The sequence below is a fragment of the Pteronotus mesoamericanus genome, unplaced genomic scaffold, assembly GCF_021234165.1.
Source record: "Pteronotus mesoamericanus isolate MK-2021 breed Mesoamerican mustached bat unplaced genomic scaffold, CSHL_Meso_final scaffold_408, whole genome shotgun sequence".
NCBI classification, from domain to species: Eukaryota; Metazoa; Chordata; class Mammalia; order Chiroptera; family Mormoopidae; genus Pteronotus; species Pteronotus mesoamericanus.
Window position 1 is genome coordinate 1,224,251 of NW_026555315.1, and position 17,264 is coordinate 1,241,514.

Sequence of the window (17,264 nt, forward strand, 5' to 3'; positions counted from 1 at the left end):
TGGAGGTGTGAGGGCCAGTTCTCAGAGGGAACTGGGAAAGCAGTGTGCTCTTGTCCCCTGCGCCTTCCACGAAATCCCCCAAGGACAAGAGTCCCACGGGAACTGGGCCACAGGAAAAGAGAGCAACATCTGCGTTACAGATTCTTCCAGGGAAAAGACCCCAACTGCGTGTTTTATTCTTGTGTTTCCATCAGCAAGGCCAAGGACGAGCGCCCCTGCCGCCCCCCCTCCACCCCGCCCAGGCAAACGCTGCTTAGAACTGCGGGGGACAGGGTGCTGGCCCAAAGCCCACGGCTGAGCTGCAGCTCGGGTGCCGCTGGACAGGGCCACAGCCCAGCATCTCTACCACAAGCCACAAACTCAAGCGCAGAAGCAGCACCGTCCCTGGACCGGACTGAGGACCCACCCGACTGGCCCTGGGCCCCACGCACAGGCTCAGGCTGTGCCCCGGCGGGGCCTTCGTGTGGGCTGGTTTCTGCCTGACCGGCCTGCCGAAGCCGCCCGACCTGTACTGGCTCTGTCGGGGAACCTTGCGCTCTCCAGCGACGAAACAAAAAAGCGCCAGGGCGGGCACCACCGACTGGCAGGGGAAGCGCAAACCCAGCCTGCCCATGGGGCGGAGCAGGCCCAGGCCCTGGCCCGGCCCAGGAGCGCTGACCCCGGACAGACACAGCCGCGCCAGTGGCTGTGCGCCTGCCCCCCCGCCCCCAGCACCAGGGCCCTCCACACCCCGTCCTCCTGGTTTCCTGCCACCACCCTGCAGACAGGGCTCACTTCAGGTTCCAGACAAATCGCTGCCCCTGTGAGAGCCGCTCAGCTGGAACTGCACGCCCGGCCGCCTTGCCAGGTGCAGCTCGTACAAGCTGGATCATGGGGATTCCCTGGAGCCACGCCATGCCACGCCACGCGCCCCTCCGAACTCTCACCGCAGAAGTTCCCGTTTTACGGTTTCAGTGCAGAGGCAGGGAAACCAGGGAAAGCAGCCCTGCCTGCGCGTCTCTCCGCCCCTGCAGTAAGGGGCAAGCCGTAAAGGAACTAGTGACTGATAACTGAGCGAACCTCATCCCCTGCCAGCGTTTACAGAGCAGAGAGACCTGAAACGTGTAGCGCGGGCTCCACACGGCGCACGCACAACAACGCTCTTCCCCGCAGCCCACGGCGCCTGTTCACCGCGGCTCTAACATGGCTTCAGAACTGACCTAGGCCACCCCCAGCTGGACTCAGGATCCTTCCAGGAGACCTTGCTGCAGCCTCAGAGCCTCTTACAGAAGCTGGGTGGCGGTGCAGCCTGCCCTCTGGGCTCGAGCCGGAGGCGCAGGGTCCAGCTCGCAGCCTCCTGTGGGTCCCGAGCCAGGGAACGAGGCTGGCCTGGCGGGCCCCTGGCTGAGAAGCCATGCTTGTTTAACACAATTAGAAACTGTTGCTCTGCCAGCGCGTCGCAATCCCGTTCCGCTGCCGCGAACCAGCAACTGCCGTGTCAACACCAGCTCCGCGGTCCTCCCAGCCCACCACTTAACCTTCAGACACAGTTTCAAAATAAAGCGCAGCTTTGTCAGAGGCCCGCGCAGACCGCCCAAGGCAAGTCTCCCCCGCGAACAGGCGTCTGGAGCTGCAGCGGGCCTGAGCCGTCCGCCCGCCCGCCCGCCCGCCCTGTTTGGTTGGGGGTGGGGGGTTTAAACCGGGGAGAAGGCTGCCGGAGGAGCAGAAGCCTCAGGGTCTGTTAGCCGGTAACCGAGGCGCACCATGGACGGGGAGGGCCGCCCAGGGGGCTCCTCGGTCACTTCAGAGGAAGATGTGGATCCGACCCGACTCTTAACACACATCTGAGCACAGGCAGGCGCGCCAGCCTCCTACACAATTAGTCTTCTCCCCTCGCGGTTACATAAGATAATGGATTATCTGTCCACCTATCCAACCTGCCCGTGCGACCTCCCACCTGGGCCACGGCCACTAGTGCTCGGGACGGAGTTGTGAAGAGAAAAAGCCTGTTGAGAGAAAGTGCCCAGAGGCTTGGGTAACCGCGCCTGCGGGGGCTACCAAGCCGACCGGGGCAGTGCGACCCGCGGCCGCGGGCGCCGCAGCCCCCGGACCCCGGCCGGGGTCCCCGCCGCCGCAGCCCCGGGGCCCGCGCCCCTCCCCAGTCCGTCCCGGGCGCGAGGGGGGCGCGCGGGGGCAAGGCGGGCTGGCGAGGCGGGCGCGCCCCCGCACACCTGTGACCGGTCGAGGCCGGGTCCCCGCCGCCGCGCCGGGAAGACCCCTGAGGGCCCGGGGCGGCCAAGTGGGGCCCAAGCGCGCGGGCGGCGCGGGGGCTCACCTTATAGACATTTTCCGTCAGCCGGTGCATCTCCTCTGAGCGCGACAACGACATGATGCTGGTCCGGCTGCACCACGGACCGGAGCAGGGACGCAGGCGGCGGAGGCGGCGGTGGGGGCGGCAGCAGGTATCGACAAGGCTGACGCGCAGCGGACGGAACCCGACCAAAAGCGCGGTGGTCCGCCGGCGGCCACCTTTATAGGCGCTCAGGCCCCGCCCCTAAATGGCCCCGCCCCCGAGCGCCCGCCCCCGCCGCGCCCGGATCGCCACCCCAGCAGCCCGCCTCCGCCCAGCCCGCCGCTGCTAGGCAACCTGCAGGCCCCGCCCCCGCGCTTTCCTTCCTATTGGTGGGTTCCGGAGGGGAGGAAAGGGGGTGGGAGAGGAGGGCGGGGCACAGGGAAGAAGCGCAGGGCAGTGACTGGCCGGCAGCGCTGTCGATCGCAGAGGAAGAGGCGGTGGCGCGGCGCGGGCTGGGGCCCTGGGAACAGCCTGGGGGGGTCGGGGCGACAGCCGGGCTGGGGGCGGGGAGGCGGGGGCGGGGTGGCGCAGGAAGAAAGGAGCAGGAGGTGGGGGTGCGGGCGGCCGAGGCGCGTGGGGGCGGCGCTTCGCGAAGTAGCGAGTCGGGGCGGCCGAGCCTCCCCGAAGGCGGCGGGGTCGCGGGCTCGTGCCGGGAACGGACGGTCCCAGACCGCTCGGACGCCGGCCGCACGGGCTTGGGGAAGGGTGGGAGAGGCCGGCGCGCTGCCCCGGGGGCCCGGCGCGGCGCTGTCGCAGGTAAGTCCGCGGGGCGGTGGCGACCCCCGGGCCGGCCCTGCTATGAAGGGAGGGAGAGCGGGCCCCGGCGGAAGGCAGGCTCGGGGCTAAGACCCTGGAGGCGGGTGGGCCTCGGCGTAGGAGGGTGGCGGGGAGGACAGCGGGGAGTGAGGATTTGAGGGCTCCGGAGAGGGGGGGCAGGCGGGGGTGGGGAGAAGACCCTGCCGGGAGGGGGGGAACTCTTGGGGGCCCTCGTGGGGGCGGGAGATCCTCGTTGGCCGGAGCTGTCCTGCGCGGGAAGGGTCTGCGGTGGTGGAGGGGGCGGGGAAACCTGGGAGGGAAACTTCCTGGACGACGGATCACGGGGTCAGCTCTGCCTGGCTTTGAAGGAGCTTCCTGGGAGGTTCTGCGGAGGAAGCTGACCGGGCTGGCACAGTGGGTTCCCAGTACACGTCTTTCGGAGAAATATTTACATAAATTAGACTAACATGGGGGAATTGTTTGCTTTACGTTGTGAAACACAAGGTCTGAGTGTTTCCCTTCGACAGCCTGGACAGCCTGACGCTGTCCACCAGCATCCCGTCCCTGGACAGCCCTCGTGCATCCCTTCAACAGCGGGCGTCCAGGAAGACTGGGACACCCCCCAGACAGACAGCGAGGGACTAAGCAAGCCCCGAAGTCACAGCGTCCGTGTCCCGGATGGACCTCGCTCTGCGGGCTTCCTATGGGTGCAGAGGGAAGGAATGCTGTGGTCTGGAAGCAGTTGTCTACCTGTTCCCTACCCGCAACCTTGAGTCTTTGCTCACTGATCTTTCGGTTTAATTTCTTTCCCATGGGCGAGTATCTTCCTTTGTCCTTACTGCCCCCGAGGTCCTAAGGTAGATCCTGGTGTTGGCAGTTTCCCGGGTTCTTTCAGTTGTGACAGAGCGCACTGAGCTCGCTCTGACAGCAAGGGTGTTTATCGGTCCACGTCCCCTTTCCTCTGGGGCAGCTTGAGTCATTGCACGCTTCCACGTGAGCCGGTTGACCTGGCGGGGTCACAAGAGAGTCTGGGTGGGTGGAGGGACAGCTGCTGACCCAGAGGGAAGTTGAGGACTGGGACCAGAAGCTTTGACAGGTTGGGCCGGTCCCTCTGGGAGGAGAGTCAGCCTGCAGACCCCAAAGGGAGGAGGGGGGCCCCGTGGTCCCCAGCCCTGCTCCACCCTCTAGGAGGACCTGCTCCTGATGCCTCCTTCTGCCCACCTGGTTGCTCATGTTGGGGAGCGCCCAGGTGAGAGACCCATGCAGAGCCCAGCCCACCTTCCAGGTGGGCTGATGGCTCTGGCTTGTGCCTCCCACCTGGCAGCGGGGCAGGAGGTCATCTGGGAGGGAAGCCCTCGGGCAAGACAGCGTTCATGGAGCACCTGGCAAAAGTGAAAATGAGGGCGCATCGCGCCTTGACACAGGATGCGCCAGAGCCGATGGCAGGCGCGGAGCAGGATGTGAACAGGGTAGTTGTGCCTGCCTCGCCTGGACAACTCAGCTGAGAAAGTCACCGCCTGCCCGATGTTTTCCACGAGCTACCAGAGAGCTTTCCCGCATGGCTGTGCTGGCCCCTCAGCTGGGAGGAGACTGCCAGTGTCCTACGAGGCCTTTGTCACTTTCGTGGAAGCCCCTGCGAAGGACAGTGGTGTCTGGGGTGGGGACCCAGTGTCCAGGATAAGGAGCTGCGGGACCTCCCTCAGCAGGCGCCGGGCTGGGCCGCGGCCGGCTGTGACAGCCCAGCCCAGCGCCAGCTCCCAGCAGCGCAGCTGGTCCTGGCTCCTCGGTTCAGAGGCGTTCAGAGCCCTGCGTGAGCCTGCTTTGGTCCGTGCCACCTCACCGCGGAGACTGTCGGGGGCCGTGAACCTCACGACCTGCCTGGAGGTTGGCCGTCGGTGTGTCTGGGAAGCCTTTACCCAGCCCTGGCGTCGGGCCCACCTCTCTCCGGGACCAGCAAGAGGAAGCCACTGTCACTATGGGACGGGGAAGCTCTGCCCTTCCCGCCTCCCCGTCGGAGGACTAGCAAAAAGGCCAGCGCTGGCAGAGAGCAGCAGCCCCCAGCAGCCCAGGCCGCTGTCCTTGCCCCGGACCAGGCTGTTCTTCCCGCCCTCCGTGGGGGGTGGGGGGGTGGGGAGCGGGCATCTGAAAATGAGCAGCTCGTCCAGAGTCCCCAGAAGCAGGCAGACTGGAATTTGCATACCACTGGTTTCCCCCTGTCCCTTCTGATTGTCAGCCCTCGCCTCGGGGGTCCACGCGAGCAGGGAGGTGTGTGGCCGCGTCGCCCCTCAGCCGCCCAGCTCTGAACCGGAGGGTCCCTTGCCTCTGGCGCTTGCGCGGGCCCCCGCGTGCACAGCGTGCTGAGCTGGGGTCTGGGGCGACCGTCTGACCGCGAGGAGCTGCCAGCGACCCCCGGTGGGCAGCCCGGGAGTGGGGCTGGAAGCAGAATGAGTGCAGCTCTTCATCAGCTTATTTTTAGTCGCGTTATGTAAGTGGCTTCGTCTCAGCGTCACGTAGGGGGGGGTCTCAGATTTAATTACAGGATGACAGGCTTTGCTTTTCAAGCAAGCTGTTCCCTGGCAAGGCAGGCCCGGGGTTTGTGAGTGTCTGCTGAGCAGAAGTGCCCTTTCTGAGGTGACCACCCGGCACAACTTCGCACGGTCCCCTCCTCCGTGCCTTCCCCCGGCCAGCCTGACCCTGCCTGGCCGCCCTCGGCCTCGGGGGTGGCGGCTTGTCTCAGATCCCAGGGGGATCTGCCGGCGAGGGAGTGCTTTTCCCGCCTCCCCCCTCCTGGCAGCCTTCTGGAGGAGAGGAGGATCCGCCCAATCAGAGCACGCTCTTTTCCTCTTTTTGGATTAAAGCAGTCATCGGTAACCGGAAAGTTCCAGAGCAGGAGCGACCAGAGGAACAGAGCTGTGGGGACGGGTGTTGGGAGCAGGGCCTCATCCTGCCTGTCCTCCCCGTCACTGTGTCCACGCCGGGTGCTCCGGGCAGCTGGGCTGGCCAGGATCGCCGGGGAAAACGATCCAGACTGCGTCCAGAGTGCTGCTTCCTGGCTCCCGGCCCGGCCCGGGTGCTTTGTGCCTCCCTGTTATCAGCAAGAAAGCAAGGAGGTGCCTGGGACGTCGCCTCCACGCCTCCAGCACACGTGGCTTTGTCCGGTGTGGGAGGCAGAGCCGAGCTCCCTGCCACGGGCGAGGCTGCCGGCCGTCCACAGACGGGCATGCTGTTGAGAGAGCGGATGCAGAGTCGAGGGGTCACTACCAGGAGCCGGCCACTCGGACACCTGTGGGATGAGCAGCCCATGGGTCCGGGCCCAGCGGGCGTGCCTGTTACAGCAGAGCATGCAGGGTGGAGCCGAGGAGTAAACAAAGCAGGAAAAGCACGGGACCTCTACGTGGCATGTGGGCGAGTGGCAATGAGTCCCTGATGCATTTCAGCGACTCGGGGGGACGTTGCAGACACCAGATGTGTGTAGAGCAGCACACGGAGCCGCCCAGCCCGTACGTGGGGCTCCACATGCCGACTTCTTCCAGAGAGAGGGGATAGGAGGGAGACGCCGACAAGCTCCTCTCCGCCAGGCGAGCCCGCTCGCAGGGACAGCGGGAGCCGTGGCGAGCACACATTGCCTTGGAGCAGCGAGGAGGGTGCTTCCTCCGTGGTCCGCACCCTGCAGCCCCGGGGCAGGCCCCGGTGAAGGGCCGTCTGCACGGTCCCCGCTCAGCGCGCCTCAGCGCTGTCACGGTCACCCAACGCCAGGAGTTCTGGACCATCACAGCCCGGAGGAGCCTGTGGAGACAACATGGAACCCTGGAGCGGAATGGGACAATCAGCAAACACTAAGGAAACTTGAACAAGCACAGACTTCAGCTCTCAGTAGTGTGTCGGTTATAACAAATGCACTCAGCACTCACCACGTTACCAATAGGGAGAACTGGGTGTTGTGGTTGGGTAGCTTTACAATTCTTATGTAAATGTAAAACGGTCCTAAAATTGAAAGTTAATTAAAAGCAGGGCACTAGCGACTTGGACCCGAATCTCTGTTTGGCCTGCAGGTCTGAGGGACAGTGCCCGGCCTCACCCGCAGGCTGGTCCCTGTGGGATCAGCAGGTGGAGCATTGGCCCGTCCTCATGGGGGGCCCCAGGGCCTGCCCAGCCTGCTGCAGCGGACCACCCCGGAGGGCCGCCGGGCGCCCGCCCCGCCCCCGCCCCCGCCCCGCCCCCACAGGGCCTGCTGGGGGGCCGCTGGGCGCAGATGCTTGCCGCCCCTCCTGTCTTTTCCTTAGGTTTGCCCTCTCTCACACGCCTGTTCACCCCTGACCTGTCACCAAAATGTCGGCTACCCTGTGCCGCCCCGCCCTCTCCTCCCAGGGTCCGTGAGTGGGCATCTGAGCTGAGCCGCTGCGCCTGGGGGAGGGACTCCAAGGCTCCCGCAAGCAGAAGCTGCAGGAGGGGAGGCGAGGGCGTGGCCCCTGGGGGCCCTTCCGGGCTGTGGACCCGCCTGGGCCCCCTCGGCACTCAGCCTAGAGAGCTGTAGGACCTGCTCGCGGGCCGGGCTGGGAGGGCCGAGGGGCTCCCTAGGTGGGAGCCTGCATCACGTGGCTTGGGTGCCTGTGGGAGGCAGCGTGGGGGAGAGCAGGGGCGCGACCTGGCTGCAGCGCTTGGCTCGGGCGTTTCTCCTGCTCTGGTTACGCATCAGCGTCATCCCGCGTCCGCCAGCTCGGTCACCCACTTACATGAGGAGACAGTCACTGCCGATGCCAACGAGGCCTCTGGGAGCACCCCCGCCTCCTCCCCGGCCCGCTGAGGCAGGGAGGCCTGGGCCTCCAGCTCTCGGGGCCCCGGGGTCCCCGAGTCTGGAGCGGGCTGGTGGGCTGGGAGGGGCGCCAGGGCCGGGCCCGGGCTCTGGGCCAAGGTCGGGGGGTGGGCGGGGAGCTGCAGGCCGGCAGAGCACCCAGGCGGCAGGGACGCCCACCCCGCGCACACTTGCTGGCGTGCTCGCAGGCCCAGTCCGTGGCGGCAGGGTCTGCAGAGAGGGAGCCCAGAGGCCGCAGCGCGCCGTGTGCCCAGCCTGGCCGCGCCCAGCCGCAGGGGTGTGGGTGGCCCTTCAGCCTCCCCGGAACGGTGAGGAGAGAACACTGGGCTTCAGAGAAAGAATTACTGTTCATCCACCCCTGAAACGTTGTCTTTGTTTTCTTATCGTTCTGGCTCCGAAACGACTTGAATTGCCTTGGAAGAGATTGGAAAGGTATTTTGGAGCAGAGACGGGGAGATTTGTTCTCCGGAATCTGAAATTGGAGGCCACTCTGGCGAACCAGCCCCAGGGGTGCCTGGCCCTTCCGAGCAGGACGCCCGGCCCTGCCGCCGCCGCCGGCTCCTGCGCCCGGCAGTCACCCAGACGTGCCGAGCCGCCGCGCAGATGGTCCTGGCCCAGGGCGCTGCTTCTAATTTCAGCTGCTGGAGGCTCCACTCGCTCTCTTTTTATTTCATGTTTATTTAAAGCCAGATTTTAAAATGTCGTCTTCAGCCCTGAAGTCTGACTTCTTCTTGCTGCAGATCCTAAAGCCCTGCTCGGGACCGCCCAGCTCTCAAAGGAGGAGCCTTGAGGCCGCCTCGGGCCAGGTCTCTGTGCACCTTGCCGGGGGACTCGGAGAAGTGGGGTCAGGGCCTCGGTCCCCCTCGGCCACTGCTGCACGTTTGAGGTCTGATGGGCCGCCCACCCTGTCGCCGCCACGACGCGGCGGGTCCTCATGCAGCAGGGCCTCTCCTGGTCCCAGTGTAACCCTTCAAGGGGGGCTCAGCCCAGGTGGGCCGCTCCCCGCGGGCGATGGGCTTGGGGCTCTCCACGCCTTGTGTGTCCCCCGCACCGGGCTGTGTTGACAAGTGCTAGACTGCTCAGGTTGGACGTCTGACCGCCCACCATCTGCGACTCTCCGAGTTGGTGGCGGGTGCTCAGGAAACGTGAGGCCCCAGACCCTTTGGCCAGTGCCTGCCTGCCCTCGGTCCTTCCCGCAGCCCACCCCGGGGCGAGCTGGAGGGGCTGGAAGGAGCGGTGCGGGGGCGGTGGAGCCGGCTGCGGGGCCAGGTGGGCAGACCCCGCGGGACCGGCCACCCGTCTGACCTGGGCCTCCCGGAGCAGGCGAGGGGGACCCGTGGGGGCTGGGCCTCATGGAGCAGGGACGCCCCAGGGCAGCCCCGGCCACGGGGTGGGGGGGGCGCGAGCTGCAGCCACATGGCGGCGGGGACGGGACTGGTCCTGTCCAGCGAGTGGGCGTGGCGGGGACTCTGGGCGGAGACGGCAGAGCCGCGGGCTCCCTGGCGCGCCTGCCCGGGGCGGCCTGACTCTGAGCAGGTGTGTTCGTGTCCAGCTTGGAAACGCCGTTTGCCCGGCAGGCTCTTCTTCTTCCCAGGAGTTGGAGGACACGGGCATCTTTGCAGAGGTTCGTGGAGAGTGTTCGCCGTCCGAACGGGGTGGGAACCCCTCCCTGGGAGGCCAGGCCCCCGGAGCAGGCCCTGCCGAGCGACACCCAGGGCAGCCCGCCCTTGCCCGCGACCTGCGAGGCCTGGGGCTGCGGCTGACTCCGTCCTGGCCCAGTGACCCCTCTGCGGGGCCCATCGTGTGCCCAGGCCTGGTGGCGGGACCTGGGGCCCCAGGGCTGCACTCATCGGTGGCTTTACTCCACTTCTTGGCTTGTGGTCCCCCCTGGGAAAACCCCAGAGGCCTCGATCCTGCCTCAGGAAAGCAATGCCCAACTCTTCCCGCCAGACTCCGGCTCCGGGCAGGACGCTGCGGGTCGGTGATCTGGAAGCGGCCCGCTGGCCAGGGGATGGGAGCAGCGGGGCTGGAGGGCGGGGCCCCTTCCCACGCTTCCGCCCGGGCCCGCACGGCCGGCAGAGCGAGGCGGAGGGGCCAGGGCCACGGGCGCTCTGGGGTGTAGAACGAGCCTCGTCCTGCGGGAGAAGCGACCCGGGCACCTCATCCCCGTCTGCGGCGTGTGGCCTGGCTGGGGCCCGCGTCAGGAGCCTCCGTCACCCGTGGTGGACAGCGCAGGACGGTGGCGTGGGCGCGTGGCAGGGGCAGGGCGGTGGGGACGGCAGAGCCCGCGTGGCCGGCTGCAGGCGTGGAGGGCGGGGCGGGGGCGGGGCAGCAGCAGGCCCCGCCCGCCCCTGGGTCAGGCAGGCGGGTGGGTGTGAGGGCACCGGCCACGGGGGTCACTAGACATGTCCTGGGGCACAGCCGCGGGCCTGCCCGCCCTGTCCCTGCGCCAGGCCCTGTGGGGAGGAAAGGCAGCACGTGTGACAGAGGTCTGCCCCCAGCACCGCGCGTGCAGGACAGAGCCACCGCCTGGGGAACCAGGGCTCCACAAGGGAGGCCGTCGCTGCGATAGGTGTTGGCGAAGGGCCCTGTGACCCTTTTGGGAAAAAATGGAGGTAAAACGCACGGAACATAAAGCTACCCCTTTAAAGGGTGTGGCCCGTCCCCTTCGGCAGCGGCACGTGGTGCCTTCCTGGTGGCGCGCAATGGCTGCCGCTGCCCAGGCCCAGGCGGCCCCCGCACCCCCACCCCCACCCCCGCTGTCCCCACTGTGGGCCTGCCCTGTGCACTCACAGGTGGGGGCCACGCACCGCGGACCCTCTGTGCTGGGCCCCCCTCCCTCGGCGCCGTACCTCGGAGGGTCCCCGGGACGCAGGCCCACCTGGGCCGCACTCGACCCATCCCGCCCTGCGGGCTGCGGTGGGCCGGCCGCTCCTCGCCAGCGGCCACCGGGTGGCCCCCAGCCTTGGGCGCTGGGGCGGAGCCGCTGTGAACGCCTGCGTCGTTTCTGCCCGAACGCCTTTCCGGGTCCGGGTCCTGGGAGTGGGCGCACGGGCCCGCGGCCGGTGTGCCTGCTCCCTGTGGGGCCGCCGCCCTGGCCTTCCTCGGGCCGCGTCGGGGACACCGCCTGCAGGGGCAGCGCTCTGCGCCCGTCCTCGCGGACACTTGTCTTCTGTGTAAGAACTCCGGCCGGCCCAGTGGGTGTGAAGCGGCACCTCACTGGCATTGTTTTAAATTTTCAATTGCAGTCGACATGCAGCACGATGCCAGCGTCAGCTATGCAGCATGGTGACAAAACAGCGATGCAACTTACTCAACGACCTCCCAATGGGTCTAGCGCCCACTGGGCACCGTCCACAGTTACTGCACATCACTGGCCGCGCCCCCCGGCCGCACTTACACCCGCTGCTGCTTTCACAGCCGCCCCTGAGGAAGCGCAGCTGCCCGGGCTTCCCGCGCCCCCTTCGCCACCCAGCCCCCACCCGGCCGCCTTCGGTCTGTCCGCGGGCGTGAGGGAGCCGCAGCAGCCGCTGCAGGAGCCGGGAACGGAAGCAGCCTGGGGGCGCCACGGCGGGCGGGCGGGGAAGCCGGGGCTCGTCTACACGGCGGAGGCCGCTCCGCCGCAACTGAAGGGGGCCTCGCCCGGGGTGACAGCCCGGGCCGCCCCAGAGGGCGCCACGCTGAGAGTGGTCAGACAGAGGGAGACAGGCACCGTGGGATTGCCGTCCCGTGTGGGATCTAAGACACGGTCAACGACCGGGCGCTCTCGGTTTGCCTCTCCCGAGCACCCGCGCACGCGGCCTCCTGTTTCACGACCCCGGCTTCTCCAGGCTCTCAGTCCCCTCGCTTCAGCGCCCCCCCCCGGGAAGTGGGCCTGAGCGCCGTGGCCTCCTCGGGGGCTTCTCCCGCCCACCGCTTGGCCCGCCTGCACGGGGCCCTCTGGACCCAGATGGGCGTCCATGCAGCCCAGGCCGAGGTCCAGCAGTGGCGGGGGCCGCACTGCGTGTCGCGCGTCGAGCCCTGGCCCCGCTGACGGGCAGCCCCGTGGCCCGAGGAGAGCGGCACGTGGGGGACTGCGGGCTCCTGGGCTGACGGCCCTGCGGACCCTCCCTGCCCCCAGGTTCGGCAGAGAGACAAGGCAGGTGCCCTCAGACGCGCGGGGGGAACGGGGGGATTGGACCTGCTGCCTGCGGATGCCTGGGGTGGGGGCCCACACCGGCCCCGGCCCTGGCAGGAAGGCTGTGCGGCTGGCCCGCTGGCGGCCAGGAGCCAGGGAGCCTGGCCCAGCGACCTGCCTGAGGCACCCGACCACCAGCCCGCAGGCCAGGTGGGCAGGGCGCCACGCTGGGGCTGGGGCCTCGGGAGGGGCTCTCCCAAGGCCCCTGGGTTTGGGGGGGGGCAGAGCCCCACCCTCTGCAGGCCTCGCCCCAGGGTGGGGATGGGCAGCGGCACCTGCCGGGGGTGCTGCTGGGATGGCGACCCTGACCGCGCGGCTGCTGCTGTCACGGCCGCCTCTGCCCCCTGCCCCCACCACCTGCCCCCAGCTCCCCCGCCCCCAGGCCCCTCTGAGGCCCAGCCCCCGCTCCTGTGCTCTGACACTCCCCGTGGTGACCACGGGCGCCCAGACTGCCTCTCCTGAGTCCCCCCTCCAGCCCTGCCCTGCAGGGTCCCCAGGTTCCCACCTGTGGGCGCATGTTGGGTTCCCCGGAAGAGGGTTCCACGCTCTGGAAGCTCCCAGGGTCCTTCGCTCCGTCAGCCCAGCCCCCCACGGTTGCTGATCAAGGGAGCCAGTGCCCAAAGCCCCCTCCCCCAGGGTGGCTGGCATCCAAAGGCCTGAAGTGAAGCTCGGCCCACAAAACGAGCGCGGCCTCGCAGCCGGGGGCTTGCCAGCAGTCGCAGGCAGTCCAGGCACGGGGCCTCCGGTTCCTGTCTGCCGGCTGCTCCGTGGTGTCCTCTCTGCTTTGAGCTTCAGCAGTTTGATGATGGCGCATCTGGGCCCAGTTCACAGTGAATTTATCCTGTTCTGGGATCGCTGAGCTCCTTGAAACTTAAGTTGATGACTTTCACCAAATCCGAGACATTTTCAGCCATTACTTCTTCAAACGTTTCTTCCTGCTCTCCCGTCTCTGGGGCTGCATTCGCCCTCGGGAGGCTGCCCCGCAGACCCCGGGGCTCCAGGCTGGGCAAGCGCTGGGGGTGCGTCCGCAGGGTCCCCAGCCGTCCTCGGTCACCACGCTGCCTCTGGGCCTGCCGAGCCGCTCATTCTCCAGCGTCTGGGACCACGCCGTCCTCTCCTGAAACTTGCACCTCGTCCTCCGGGGGAGCTCCCGTTGTGTTGGCCCAGAGGCGCTGTCCCCGCTGCGCCCACCTTCACCTGCTGACGTCACTCGAGAGCCGCTTTGCAGTGTGTCTTGTGACCCCACCACCTGGGCTGTGCGGCCACCGGCACCTGTTGCTTCTCTTCTCCCTCGGAAACTGGCCGCGTCCCCATGGCTCTTGCGCGCCGAGGGACGTGGGATCGTCACTCCGACGCTGTGACTGGCGGCCGTGGGGACTGGCGGCCACAGTCCTCTGGAGGAGCATCCTTTTCTGCGAGCCGCCCGCCGCCCTAGGCAGCTCAGACCTCAAGTTCCGCTCGCCTCCGGCGGCCAGCGGTGCCAGTCACTGTTCAGCGTCAACGCCTTTCTGCTGCTCGGGGCCCGCCCTGTGCGAGTGTGACTTGGAGGCGGCCCGAGGCCTGTGCTGCCCCCACAGAGCACGGGTCCCTCTCTGCAGTTCTCTCGGCTCGGGCCCCCTCAGAGCTCCTTTTGCCAGGAAGACCGGGTCCGGTCAGAGCCCCAGCTCCGCGCTGCAGAGCGGCCCGTGGGGCTGAGCAGAGACGGTGGCAGGGGACCCGAGGCAGCACGGCCCCCGCTCTGGCTCAAGGCGTGGAGCCCCTGCAGAGCTCCCTGTCACCGGAGTGTCGGCTGTGACGGTGGCAGCGGGGCTGACGGGCTGTGCCAGTGTGCTGCAGGTGACGCTCACGTTTCCTCTGAACAGGACAGGCTGGCTGGGGGCGATGCAGCTCACCCCAAACGGCAGGGCTTCGCCGGAGGATTCGCGCCCCCCGCTGTCCGAACCCGCCCCTCGGAGCCCCGCCCGCCCTCCTCTGTGCAGCGGCAGGCACGGCACTGGGACCGGGCGCAGCGCAGACCGCCTCACCCACACAGGCCACCAGGGGCCACGGGCGCAGGCCTGGGCCGCGGCCCCGGGATTCCCCGGAGCCTCTCTGCGGGGGAGCGGGGAGTCCCGCCAGACACAGCCTTCAAAATAAGGGCACGTCCCCTGTTCGGGTGGGTGTGCTCATGGCTTCTTTAAATCACAGTGGAACTTGGGCTCACTGCCATTGATCTGGAGCTCACATAGAGAAACCGGATGGGTAGGTTTCTACATTATTTCTGAAAAAAAAAATGCTTCCTAAGAAAGAGGCGGAGCAGGCAAGGGCGCCGGGAGGGTGGCACTAAGGCAGCGCTGCCCTTCAGAACGCTGCTGCGATGGCGCTCCAGCGTGCCGGGGCCCACAGCGCCCAGACGGCCGCCGCGCCCGTGGCCGCCCCCGGGGGCGTGCCCGGCAGCGAGGCCAGGCACCCCAAGACGCGCAAGCCCCCGCTCCCTTCCCACGGTTTGGGGTGTCCGTTGCAGGAGCAGGTCAGCACGCAGGACGGTCCCACGGGTCTCGGCCCCTCCCCTGGACTTTGTGATTTCTAAAGCAGCGGATTCTGACATAATTTCAGCTTGTCCTGCTGACTCAGGGACAGCGCTGCCTCCCGTTAGGAAGACTTCCCACGCCTGGGCCTTGGCCACCCGAGGCCCAGGCCTCTTAGAACACAGTGCTGCCCGGAGGCGCTCTTTGAACCCGCGTGCTGTTAGCATGTCGTCCGTTGTTCTGACCGCGCCGCCATCGCTTTCGGGGCGGTTCTGAGGTCTATTCTGCGTAGCTGCCTTCAACCCGAGCCCCACGAGCTCTGCGCCGTCCGCGGCTCTGCAAGCCCCGCTGTCCTGCTGCTGTCGTTGTGCGTTTCGGGAGGGAGTCCACAGGCACGTCCTGAGACGGGCCAGTGTGGGCAGGCCAGGTGGCACCTGGTCAGCCCTCCGGCCCTGCTCGGCCCAGAGACTGGAGCCGAGAAACGGGAGGGCGAGGGGAAGCAGGCGGAAGGGGTGGGATTTTGCCTGAAATGCTGTGTGGACTTTGTCCTTCCTGTTTGTATTATTTTGGGGCTGAGAGTGGAACAGAAGCACCGAAGGGAAGGTAGCTGCTGCGATTGGACATTGTCCTGGGCGTTCTGGCCGGGACAAGGAGGCACGACAGGGACCCGGAGCATCAGGTTCTCCGTTTGCACAGGGCACGGCCCTGTATGCGCTGAAAACCAGCACACGCAAGCTCGGCAAGGCGGCGGGATGCAGAATTAACGTGCAAGGCCGCAGGGCGTCTGTGCGCTTGCATCTCCAACCCGCAGCCTGCGGCAGCCAGAGGCCCCTGGGTAAATGGGGGTATACATTATACTTGCAATGTAGACTCGAAATTAAGAAAAAAATTCCATCGAAATAGCATCAAAAAGAATAAAATCCTCAGTGACAAACTTAGACAAAGAAGTACAGAACATAGGGTCTGAAAACTACAGAACTTTGTGGAAAGACAGTGAAGACGCCCAGAACAAGCACTCACCCGGGCTGAGAGACACACCAGGGCCACGCGGCCCGAGCCCCACGTTGATCCGTGGACCCCGCTCACCTCTCAGGGTGTCATCTGGCCTCTTTTCAGAAATTAACAAGCTCATCCTAGGGCTCACGGGGAAACTCAGAGCGGCCAACACAACCTGCAAAGACCCGCCAAGACCCGCGCGTCCCGGTCGCAAAGCGTCCCACGCAGCTGCAGTCAGCACAGAAGGACAGACATTCAGGTAAACCGGACAGAGGTGAGACCGGAGTCAGCTCTCACGCAGACCGCCACCTGGTTTTCAGCAAGGCGCCGAGGGCACCGTTCCCGCAAACGGCGCTGGGGCAGCCGGACATCCCACGCAGAAGCACGATGCCGGTCCCCGTGGTCAGCGGGTCCACAGACTAACGGGAAGTGGGCCAGAGACCCGATGTAAGACCTCAAGCTATAAAACTCTTCAAGGAGAAAAAAGAAATAAATCTTTATGACCTCAGATTAGGCAATGATTTCTTAGAAATGACACCCAAAGCACAAGCAATGAAAGAAAGAAAGTGGACTTCTTCAAAATTAAAAATGCTTGCTCTTCGGAGGACACTGTCAAAAAGGCAAAAAGACCACAGCCTGGGAAAACACATTTTGCAAATCCTATACCTGATCTAGTATCCAGAATATGTGAAGCGCTCCTAAAACTCAGTAATGAAATGACAACTAACCCAATTCAGAAATGGGCAAAGAAGCCGAACATCTCTTGAAAGACATGTGAATGGCCGATAAGCACATGAAAAGTTGTTCAACTTCACCGGTCACTCGGGAAATGCACCAGGCCACGGGGACGGCCAGAACCAAGCCTGGGAGCAGCTCGTGTTGGCTGGGACGAGGAGCGTGCGGAGCCTCGCAGGCGGCTGGTGGGAAGGTCTCACAGTGCAGCTGCCTGAACGTCTGGCCACCCTTCCAACGACCAGACATCTGTCTCCATGTGACCAGCGAGTCACTCCCAGGTTTATGCCCAGGAGAAAGGAAGACCCGTCCCACAGAGATCCGCACGGGATGTCTGCAGAAGCACTGTCCCTGACCGGCAAGACTGGGGGGCAACACCAGTGTCCCCAGGGGCAGCGGGCAGGTAAAACGTGGCCTCTGGTGCCGTGGATTGAGCTCAGTCACGGAGCCCGGCGGGGCGCGGACACTCGCTACGATTTGGACGGACCGCGGGCACAGCGCGGGAGCGAGTGGCCGGGTGCAGCCACCCGCTGTGCGAGTCCGCGTCCGTGTGCAGCGGAGGCAGACCCCGAGCAGGACACTGGGCGGCGGGCGGGGGAGCATGGCTTCCCGTGGGCTGCGCACAGGGTGGCGCGGCCCGTGGCTCACAGACGGGCGCCGAGCCGTGTGCGCCCAGTGGGTGGGCTGCATGGCCGGGGCTGTGTCAGGGTCGTGATAGGAAAGGGGAGCCATTGTGCCCCCGGACGCCCTGCGGCCGCGCCCCGAGCTCTGCTCTCCCCGCGCTCCATGCAGAGCCTCGGCTTCCTCAGCGAGCCTCCCCGACGCCAGGCAGGAGGGCAGTGTGGCTCACGCCCCGACCCGCTGCCCCGGGCGGGCTCGCGCTCCCCTCCGGCGCAGGCCGGGAGGACGTGCTCTCAGATCCGCGGGGACAAGACCCCGAGGTCCTGTGTG

General features: G+C 66.6%; 1 protein-coding gene across 3 annotated transcripts in view; it reads right to left on the bottom strand.

Annotated features, from left to right (window-relative positions):
- BAIAP2 (BAR/IMD domain containing adaptor protein 2) overlaps positions 1–2,480 on the bottom strand; it is a 50,107-nt gene extending 47,627 nt beyond the window's left edge. For all 3 annotated transcript variants that reach the window (XM_054593239.1, XM_054593241.1, XM_054593240.1), the window contains exon 1: positions 2,315–2,480. In XM_054593239.1, the coding sequence (XP_054449214.1) occupies positions 2,315–2,368 (54 nt within the window). In that variant the 5' untranslated portion in view covers positions 2,369–2,480. The remainder of the gene's footprint in view (positions 1–2,314) is intronic.
- Between the last annotated feature and the right edge of the window lie 14,784 nt (positions 2,481–17,264).